An 11,566-nucleotide genomic window follows, 5' to 3' on the forward strand; every position below is an offset into this window, starting at 1 on the left:
TGTCTCAGATTGTTATCAAATTATCATCTAGTATTCCTAATATCACTTGCATCCTAAAATGATATAATTTGTTAAAATGAATAAACTCACCATGTTTCTTGGCTATCTGTGTGGCTGCAATTCCAACAGCACCACTCGCTCCATGAATCAATACCCTTTCACCACTCTTTGCTAAGGCTCTGTTAAAGAAAGAAAGAAAGAGAGATAAAAAAAAAGAAAAAATAAAGAATGCCTTCCAATTACAGCCTGATTTTTTGTATCTTCACAGCAATGGTATTCAATAAAACTATAATTTTTGTTTAAATGACAGAAGTACAGACTTACCCTATTTGGCAATTACAATATGTTGGCAGCTAGAGAAATATCAAAATATGTAAAAGTATTTAACAAAATCCTGAATCAGTTTTACTCTAGCACAGTTTGTACATGACTGTAAATTACTAATTACGTAAAAGGCATTTCAAAATATAACAGACATTAAATAAATAGTATGTCATACATATCTTTATTTGGTATATTTGCAAATAATGTCAAAATACTTACTTCTGGAATAGTGCTCTGTAAGCAGTAAAATATGGGATACCTATGGCAGCGCCCTCGTTAAAAGTCAAAGAACTTCCAAGAGGGAACACGTTTGATTCGTCAACACAAGCATACTCTGCTAGTGTCCCCATCTGGTTTGTCTGAGATGAGAACACCCGGTCTCCTGGCTGAAAAATAATTTATTGATGATCTAAACTGAAATTTTCCTCAGAATTGTTATCAATATTCTAAGGTAATATCTGTTTATGTAGTCTTTACAGTATACTGATTTTAGAGTGTATTATTTCTTATGATGAAAAACTGTTTTTATTACTACATCTAACAAACTCATCCACAGAAAAAAACATAAAAAAAAATCCTATGCCACTTTCCTCAACACAAAAACACCAAGTAAAAAATCAAATGAACAAGAAACACCTATCAAAAGATCCTTGTACCAAAATTTACATCAACACAACTTGGAAACATACTTTAAACTTAGAGACTGAGGCTCCAACACTGTGAACAAGACCTGCAGCATCTTTTCCTGGGATGTACGGCAGGTCTGGGAGCGCTTTGTACTGTCCAGCACGCACATAGGTATCAACAGGGTTCACCCCACTGGAATGTACTTTGATCAAGACCTGGAATGGAAATTCAACAATAATATAAATCAGGATAACTTTAAGAAAGGATATAGGGATAAAAAATTAAAAGCTTGAGGTCCAAGAATTAAAACAGATGACCCCCCCCAATTTTTTAAACTGATATAGGCCTAAAATACAATACATATTAATTTACATGCATCATCATTTCTCTCACTGTCTTTCCTTCTTCTTACTTTCTTTCTCTCTCTCCTTTTTTTTCTGTATGTTTTTTGTGAAAATACAGAATAGTGTGCTGTGTGGTACAGTGGTACCGATTTTGTCTAGCAATCTTGCTAACCTGCAATCAAATCATGCACTGCCAATGGATGGTAACCCTGGCCATTCCTTGCATACAGTATAATTTAGAAGCAAAAGGTCACTCCAAGAATATCCACTGTAACAAATGTAATAAAACTAAATCATTATTATTGTTAATATTCTCTCTTTCTCTCTCTCTCTCTCTCTCTCTCTCTCTCTCTCTCTCTCTCTCTCTCTCTCTCTCTCTCTCTCTCTCTCTCTCTCTCTCTCTCTCTCTCTCTCTCTCTCTCTCTATTCTCTCTCTTATATATATATTCTCTCTCTCTCTCTCTCTCTCTCTCTCTCTCTCTCTCTCTCTCTCTCTCTCTCTCTCTCTCTCTCTCTCTCTATTCTCTCTCTTATATATATATTCTCTCTCTCTCTCTCTCTCTCTCTCTCTCTCTCTCTCTCTCTCTCTCTCTCTCTCTCTCTCTCTCTCTCTCTCTCTCTCTCTCTCTCTCTATTCTCTCTCTTATATATATATTCTCTCTCTCTCTCTCTCTCTCTCTCTCTCTCTCTCTCTCTCTCTCTCTCTCTCTCTCTCTCTCTCTCTCTCTCTCTCTCTCTCTCTCTCTATTCTCTCTCTATTCTCTCTCTTATATATATATATATATATATATATATATATAAATTTAAACACACACACACACATACACATACATACATACATACACACACACACACACACACACACACACACACACACACACACACACACACACACACACACACACACACACACACACACACACACACACACACGTACGCACTTACATTAATATAAATCAATCTACCTATATGCATTAATAACTCCCACAAAGATACAGATTCTAATCTTCAGTTCCTTACCTGTTTATCCCGAACAGTTGGAATTGGGATCCTCTCTACTTTCATCTGGTCAACATCCCCAAACTGACGTACTAAGACTGCCCTCATCATCTTGGCTGCAGCACTTCTCATCCGTGTTATGCTGTAAAAATAAAGAATTAATGAGTGAACTATTTTTGTGTACTCAGTGCCATTGACTAACAATTTGGGTCACTGCTGTTAGCTAAAATCAAAAACAAACTCATAGTTAAAAATATACATAATATATTGTAGATTCTACACAAATACTCAATATATAGTAAATTCTACTAATTCCATTATTCCCATCACTATATTGGTTACTTTCTATCCAAATTCACTAGTCCAGTGATGGTACTATGTTGGGCAGATAAGCCTAAAGATAATGTTTAGAAGGAGGTCTACAAGTTCTATTTTGCCACAATATATTATAATGGAAATTTGTTGGCATTTGATGGAGTGTTGACAGGCAGGGAGGCCATAGCAATTTGTGCATAATGAGTGGTGAAACACAGATGTGTTTGTAATATTCGTCTAGTGTGTATATACATACACTGTGTGTGTGTGTGTGTAACAGGATACCAGGGAAATTTAGGGTAATATATGAACAATATACACAGAATAAGTCACTGTGACCATTCCCGCCACAAACTTCTGGCCTGGGATATAAAGAATCCTCCGTGTATTCACAGCAGTTTAGGTATTCATCAATACCTACTGTACATGTCTGGGCTGTTTTAGTACTTTTAGCCAATAAATGTTAAACGTTATGTCACATGAACTAGGTCATTGAGATTCACCCAAAGATGTTGTGAAATAGGTGAGGAACACAAGCCAATCTTTGTACAAAAAAATAAAATGTTTATGAACTACTAGGTAACAAATACAATTCAATTAATAATAACTTTAAATGCCGTTTGTAGCGTAAAGCACAGACACACAAACTACATATCAAACATTGCCAATTCTAATTTTCATCTCAGCAATACACACAAAATAAAGGAAAGACATTTAAACCTCTTGCAACCAATGAGAAAGTGTGACACTCACCAATAAAGTCCAATCAAGTGTTGTAAAGATACCTCTGAATTACACTCCACGGATAACGCCTGAGTGCCTCGTGCTGGAGTGCCTGGTGCCGTGCATGGAATAGCTCGCTATTTACTACCGTGTTATTAAAAGCGCAAAAGAAAGGACAAAAAATAGCCAAATGGATACTATAGGAATTACATATCTCGATTCTTGTTTAAAGGGGGAACAATAGTTTTAGTCTGTTTTTTCTTGGGGGGAGAAGATATATGCTAGTTGGCACCTAGTTCAAACTCAAATTATCAGCGGTAACACAAAAGATACGTCAGTTTTTATTGTCATGCTGAACTCGATCTTAATTGCGTCATGACTTACGTTACCGATTTAAACTTGTGGTGTAGCACACAAATACGAAATAAATAAACAATAAATATTACACAATACGATACATTAAAATGTGTAGTGTGGTGTGGTGTGGTGTGGTGTGGTGTGGTGTGGTGTGGTGTGGTGTGGTGTGGTGTGGTGTGGTGTGGTGTGGTGTGGTGTGTGTGTGTGTGTGTGTGTGTGTGTGTGTGTGTGTGTGTGTGTGTGAGTATGTGTATATATGTAATCATTCATCCTTTCTCATATATATATATATGTACAATATATATAATATGTAATATATATGTATATATATAATACATATATGTATATATATACATAATATACATATATAATATATATATATCATATAAATATGATATATATTATATATATATATGAGAAAGGTTGAATAATTAATATATATCATATTATATTCTATATATACATATATATTCTATATATATATAATATAATATGATATATATATATATATATATATATATGAAATATTCATCCTTTCTCATATATATATATATATACATATATACATACATACTTACATATATATATGTACTATATATAAATATATATATATGTATATATATATGATATATATATGATATATATATATGATATATATATGATATATATATATGATATATATATGATATATATGTATATATACATATATATTACATATATATGTAATATATGTAATATATTTATATATATATAAATGCACATATATATATATATATATATATATATATATATATATATATATGTGCGTGTGCGTGTGCGTGTGCGTGTGCGTGTGCGTGTGCGTGTGCGTGTGCGTGTGCGTGTGCGTGTGCGTGTGCATGTGCATATGTGTGTGTGTGTATGTGCATATGTGTGTGTGTGTGTGTGTGCATATGTGTGTGTGTGTGTGTGTGCATATGTGTGTGTGTGTGTGTGGCCTAGCACTGAGCTTGTTATTGTTCCCAACCATTATTCATTACATAGATGCCTCTGAACTTTATCAGCGAGGCGTCTTGCACCTTTTCACCCTGAAGCTGGCAAATTCAAACGCGAGAGAGAAACACCCCTTACATATTCCGTTTTCTCTGGACACAAAGACACTCTTTCGTTTTCTTCTAGTGTTGTAATTTATGGATAAACCACAGTATTTCATTTCACATACTTTTTGCCTTGTGGTTGTGGTTGAGTTTACTTTTTAAAAAGTTTCTTCCTTTCTTACGACCAATTTACAATCAATCTGTTATACTTCGTGTATAAATAAAGATACAATCTTAAGCATCATATTTACATAAATAAAATTTCAAGTATATATAGTCCAACATATTTATCATTTCTCTAACACTCCAATAAATGTGCAATGCGAGAGTAACTCCAAAATTCATTTAATTTTCTAATTTACGATATTTATATGATACATAAATGAGTTCTTTCCTCTTTTATTTAGACTGGTTAACAGGAAGCTCCATCATCAGTGGGTATTGTAGGATGTGAAAGAAAAACCTATATTTTGAGGAGTTTACGGTTTTGTACACAATCGTCAGGGTTGATAAGGTAATTAGTCCACAAGTTGTACTATGATTAGAAGTGCGATTGATTTCTGTATGAAATATGTTAATTATCTTTATGGTCTCGATAACATCAAATGGTAATAATCTCGAAAAAAAATGTCAATCTATCTAAATATCTACTTATATATCAAATCTTTCGTGGTCACCATAAACGAGTTTACAAATCCACAAGCAATGAAAAACAACTTTTATTCTTTATTCTTCCTTTGGTTAATTCCTATGGGAAACAATAATTATTTCATACCTAACGTTTTTTTATTCTACAAACTCCACATTTTCTCTGATAGTCCACATGAATAAAAATATATGGAAACAGAAAAACGAAACGCCCAAATGAAAAGAGCAAAGGAAAAAACTCTCCACAACCTCTCTAACAAAGCACTTCCCTCAGTTAACTGGAAGGTTCATCTGGGAATGTTTTCATGTTAATTCGAATAGCGTTTTTGCTTTCTTTTCCGTCCACTTTGTGTGTGTGTTCTGTAATGTGTTTAGTGAGGACTGATTGTCTGTACGTATTGGATATTGTGTTTTGTGTTTCTTTCTATAGCATGTAAAATATGGTTTAAAAATGATGATTTAAATTCCTCTTTTGCAATGTACACACATTCATAGATTGCAGATACGATGGTGGCCGATTGCTGCCTTGTAGTTCAGTCCGCGTATGGTCGAAGGCTATGGGAGTTCACCCCATACATCTGTGAGATGAACAGGCTTCGGGAGACAACCCTGAACAAAAATCCGGAGTCCCTTAGGCAGTTCGTTGTTGCTTGTGACCTCGTTCCGGCAACTCCTGCGATGCCTTTGGTGCCAAACCGTATCTTTCTTTGCTGTTCCTTTGGATCTTTCAGCTGCATGGAGAGTGGGAGCCTGCTGCATGGGTGACAGCTTGCTCCCCACATCATTTCCACCCAGGCATTGACAGTCAATAAAGCCAAAGTCAACATTGACTGATGATGTGTTTGTATATATATATATATATATATATATATATATATATATATATATATATATATAACTACACACACTTTGTCTTCTTAGTCCATTTATATCACTCTCCTTCCGACCGTGTGGCCTAACGGATAAGGCGTCGGACTTCGGATCCGAAGATTGCAGGTTCGAGTCCTGTCACGGTCGCTTTTGTTTAATATTCTTACATTTGCGTATATTTGGCTACTAAATAAAGCCCTCCAATACATAACCAAGTCTTCGTCTACAATATCTCAGAAACTCTCAGAAACCCGTTGGTAACAGTTTAAAGTACTTACTGATCATATAAATCACAACAGTTTATGAATATAATACTTAGAAAAAAAAAAATTTCCCCTGGAAAGTATTGGAAAAAGAGAAAGAAGGAGTTGGAGACAAGGAGGGAACGAGCAAGAAAGTGAGGGGCAGGAGAGGGAGAGTAAAAACAAGATGGGAAGATGAGATAGAAGAAAGGAAAATGATGAAGAAAATAAATTGGTAGTAAATTGGATGAGTTATATTAGGAAAACTTAGGGAAGGAATAGATGGAGGAAAGAAGATGGAAGAGGAAAGGGGAAGGAAAGGAGAGTAGGGGGAAAAGAGGGAGGAAAGAAGGGGACGAGATAGAGAGGAAAGGAGAAAAGATGGAGATAGGGAAAAAAGGGAGGAGAGTAAATAAGAGAGATAGGGAGGAAAGGAGAGGAACGGAGATAGGGAAGAGAAGAAGAGAGATTGAGGAAAGGAGATGGGAGAGGAGAGGAGGATAGAGAGGAAGGAAAGGAGAGGTGAATAGGGGAGAAGAAAGAGGGAGGAAAGAAGGGGAGAGAGATACGAAAAGAGAGAAGAGAGAGGAAGGGAGAAAAGGAAGGAAAGAGAGGAGAGAAGAAGAGAGAGGAAGAAGAGAGAAAACAAGCAGAGAATAGTTGAGGAAGGGAAAGCTGTTAGGGGAGAAGAGAGAGCTAGGGAAAGAGAGGAGAGAGAGGAGGGAGTGGGAGAAGGATAGGAGAGGGTAGAGAAAGAAGAATTACGGACAACCCTAGTCTCCCGATGAATAATGTTCTGTACTACGATTAAAATGTGATTTAGACCATGCTTGGGTCATTCCTTAAACATATTTTTACCTTAAGATTAAAATAGTAATTAACGCATTTAGAAACACAGGATACAGGCTCGACATCATATACATCAACTTTAATTACTCAGTGAAATATTTATCAGTATCAATCAATGACAACTTATCATGTCGTGAAGGTCTGTTATAAAACCTTTGCAAGATGCTGTGAAGTCTTCTTTAAAAGGGGACTAAAATGCATCTTTCTCGGTGCCATTTAATTTACTTTGAAATCCCAATCGGTTTGTTTATTTCGTATACAACTATTTCATCACCCAATTTTTCTTTGCACATCTACTCCTATCACTGTGATAACACATGCTTATTGGATAGTATTATATGGATAGTCTTATTCCGGTTATGAAGCTATGTGGCAAGATCACAATGGCAACCCATTTCCTGTTCTCTAAATTTTCTTTTCTTTTTCTCTTTCTATTGTTTGTCATAAATATCATGGACTGGATTACTGTTTTTTCTGTTGCAGTAAACAGATAAATGAGTAATGAGTATCCAATCTAGAATATTTTTGTAAGTAAACTGGATCCTTCGATGAAGCATCTAACAGATACGACTGCGAATAAAATACATTCGTTTTTCCTAAGCTTTCAATAATCAAAATAATCTGTTGGAACTGCAGATAGAAGAGATAGATAGATAAGAGAGAGAGAGAGAGAGAGAGAGAGAGAGAGAGAGAGAGAGAGAGAGAGAGAGAGAGAGAGAGAGAGAGAGAGAGAGAGAGAGAGAAAGAGAAAGAGAAAGAGAAGGAGAGAAAGACAGGTAGACAGAGATAGATAGATAGATAGATAAAGAGAGATAGATAGATAGAGATTTGACAACGTATATTTTTCCACTTTGTGTCGCGATCCAAGAATGAGGCAATGCAGCGAAAGGCGTAGTCGTTTGTTTACCTGGTCTTTGTGTTGTATTCAGGGTTCCTGTGTCGGGGGTCTATCCACGGCCAGACACGAAGGAACGCTGAATTTTGTGCAAACTCTTGGCATTGTAGTGACTGACAATGCAGCCTTCCACGTTTTTTGTTTTTTTAGATAAACACATACACGCACGCACAAGCGCGCGCACACACACACACACATACACATACACATACACATACACATACACATACACATACACATACACATACACACACACAGACACACACACACACACACATATAATATATATATATATATATATTTATTGATTTATTCATTCATTTCTTTCTTTCAATATCATTTTTCGAGTCATCACTTCTACTATATGGTCAGGAAAAAGGGATGATTTGTCATTGTTTGGGTCTGTAATTATTCCAGTGATATTTCCAAGCATCATTGTTTTGTTTAATTAATCAGTAAAAAAAGAAAACGTAGGTAATATCACACAACCACTTAGACAAACACACACACACAAATACATACGTACACATAAACACACACTAGAATAATCATCGTTATTGTCAATATTAGTACCAAATAATAACAATAGAACATGTAAAAGGAATATAATATTTAGTTTGAGAAACATAAAAATGTCAGAAAATAATGCATGGATATTAATTCTATGTGAATTGAGTGAAGAAAGTTTATTATAAATGTTCTCAATAAGGTCTGGAATATTCAGTATGGGAGTTATAAAAGGTTTTGGGTGATTGCTTGTATAAGTGAAATTATATATTCATGAATGTTTTTGAAGAAATCATTAAAACAAAATTATGCTATTTGTTTGTGATATATTTTTTTAAATACCACAAATTAAATTAACTATTTCATAAAGAAACTACTTAACCATATTTAGAAACCAACAAAGCCATTCGTATTTGTAACCATCACATTGCATCTTTTTGGACTGAAATTAAACGTTTGGTTTTCATGCTAAATGGTACGATAGCGTCTTTGTCACTATTTCTCCAAATATAAGAATTTGTGTCTGTTCCCTTCACTTACAGAAAAACGATTCTGTTGATCTGCCGTCGCGTCCCATACAAATCCCTGTACGTGATTGTGTGGGGGGAAAACTGTGAACAAAGGCGTGGCCACAAGGGTCTTTTTTGACCTTTCAAATTTTTAACCTCTTATTTTTTATTCATAAAATATTTATTTATTTTATCAAATGCAATGAAGCTGGATATTAACATAACTGCTATCCATACGTAGTGGTACGATACAATAGCGTAGGAAAGATACGGGGTGTTAAATGAGAGGTAATACTAACTGGTTGTTTCTCGCCCACGGCCATCCAATTTCGCGCTCTTAGCATACTTTCAAAAGATAACGTCTGAGCTTTTATTTTTGGTCACACGTATTTTATATATGGGGTGCTTATTAATTAATGGCTAGGCTACAACACAATACCAGGAATTCCCAAAGCAAGCCGTAATTCACGAGTAAACATACCCAAACGCGTAATGTTATATGCGATTTTTAAAATCATTTCATTATAATTCGATGTGATTCCATAAAATGTATTCTTATATAATATCTAAATATTCGCTAGACATTCACAAACTGATATGGGTACGTAATATCGTTGGGAACAAGCAAAAATACATGTAGGTGTTTGCTGTGTAAATGCATGAAAATCCCGTGTCACTCCATGCTTTCGGAACTTAAAGTCTGTCTATCTCACTGTCTATCTCTCTCTCTGTCTATCCGTCTATCTCACTGTCTATCAATCGATCTCACTATCTGTATGTTTATCTCACTGTCTGTCTATCTCACTGCCTATATGTCTATTGTATTGACTACCTATCTCACTGTCTGTCTGTCTATCTGTCTCAATCTATCTGTCTATCTATCTCACCGTTTATCTGTCTCAGTCTATCTATTTATCTATCTCACTGTCTATCTATCTCACTGTCTCTGTCTATCTATCACACTGCCTATCTATCTCACTGTCTATCTCACTGCCTATCCGTCTATCTCACAGTCTATCTATCTCACTGTCTGTCTATTCATCTCACTGACTATCTGCCTATCTATCTCACTACCTGATAATCCATATATCTTGTCTACCCATCTATCTGTTCATCTGCCTATCCATCTATTTGTCTGGCCATTTATCTGTCTATCCATCTATCAGTCTATCCATCTACTTGTCTATCCATCTATCTGTCTATCCATCTACTATATAACGATTTAGCTATCTATATATCTATTCATATATCTATATATCCATTTATTTATCTATCCATCTTCTGTCTACCCATATTTTTATTTATCTATCGGTCCATCTTCCTAACTTTCTAACTATCTATTTACTTATCTATTTATCTCTCTCTATCACATAGACGTATATACCCCCCCCCCCTTCCGAAAGAGATAAAGGCTAAGCCTATTCTAATGATAATCCCATCGCAAAAAAAGACAAACAAACCAAATGCAATCTGAAAAACTGCAGCTTATTAATTCCAAACAGCAAATTATTAAATGTCGAAGATGGCCTAATGAGCTAAACACCTACCTTCGAGGCGGGGGGACTGGGGTTCGATTCCCCAGTCCTTTTGATTTTTCTTTCGATTTTACAGTCATAAATGTACTAATCAAGAATTTTCATAACAGAAAAAATAATAAAACAATTTAAAAATCATTGTAGATGCCGAAAGATGAAAAGCCATTTGCCAAAAGCGCTTATATGGCGAGCCAGGATTTTAAAATATTAACCTGTGTTTAATAGAATTTTACTGATTTTTTTTTTTTTTTTTTTTTTTTTAGACTTTTTAGGATTTAACTTAGTCAAACTTATTGCCAGTGCGTAAAATATTAAATGAAGAATGTCTGACATACAAGGAGAAAGCGACAACAAGATGAACATTATTATCATCATTATTGTGAGAATCTGCTTAGTATTCTCTTTTTGTGTGAGTAACTTTGAACATACAAAGAATAAATTAAATGAAGGATAGAGAGATAGATACATGGAGAGAGTGAGGGGGAAAGAGAGAGAAAGAGAGTGGGAGAGAGGGGGAGAAGAGAGAGTGGGAGAGAGGGAGAGAAGAGAGTGGGAGAGAGGGAGAGGAGTGAGAGAGGGGGAGAGAGAAAAGTGGAAGAGTTGGGGAGGAGAGATACTTTTAAATATTACTTTATAATGACCCAGTACGACATAACTGCCAAGCCGAGTCTCTTATCCGGATATCATCATTTTTTTTTTTTTAATAAATTTAGATAAGCGTAATAATTGGACGTAATAATAATAAA

At 35.2% G+C, this 11,566-nt stretch overlaps 1 protein-coding gene and 1 non-coding gene across 4 annotated transcripts in view; one reads left to right on the forward strand and one right to left on the reverse strand.

Moving 5' to 3' along the window:
- Window positions 1–3,559, reverse strand: part of LOC125027221 (quinone oxidoreductase-like) — a 9,951-nt gene extending 6,392 nt beyond the window's left edge. Inside the window, exons 1-5 of one of the 3 annotated variants that reach the window (XM_047616166.1) lie at window positions 3,363–3,559; window positions 2,316–2,436; window positions 1,014–1,166; window positions 544–710; window positions 91–179 (exon numbers count right to left, since the gene is read on the reverse strand). In XM_047616166.1, coding sequence (XP_047472122.1) covers window positions 91–179; window positions 544–710; window positions 1,014–1,166; window positions 2,316–2,426 — 520 coding nt within the window. In that variant the 5' untranslated portion in view covers window positions 2,427–2,436; window positions 3,363–3,559. The other 2 variants (XM_047616167.1, XM_047616168.1) reach the window with 2 other exon arrangements.
- Window positions 3,560–6,357: 2,798 nt separating this feature from the next.
- On the forward strand, window positions 6,358–6,430 carry Trnar-ucg. The gene has a single exon. It is a non-coding gene; the product is annotated as a tRNA-Arg (tRNA).
- The last annotated feature ends 5,136 nt before the right edge of the window (window positions 6,431–11,566 follow it).

This window comes from Penaeus chinensis, chromosome 7 (genome assembly GCF_019202785.1).
Source record: "Penaeus chinensis breed Huanghai No. 1 chromosome 7, ASM1920278v2, whole genome shotgun sequence".
Lineage (NCBI taxonomy): Eukaryota > Metazoa > Arthropoda > Malacostraca > Decapoda > Penaeidae > Penaeus > Penaeus chinensis.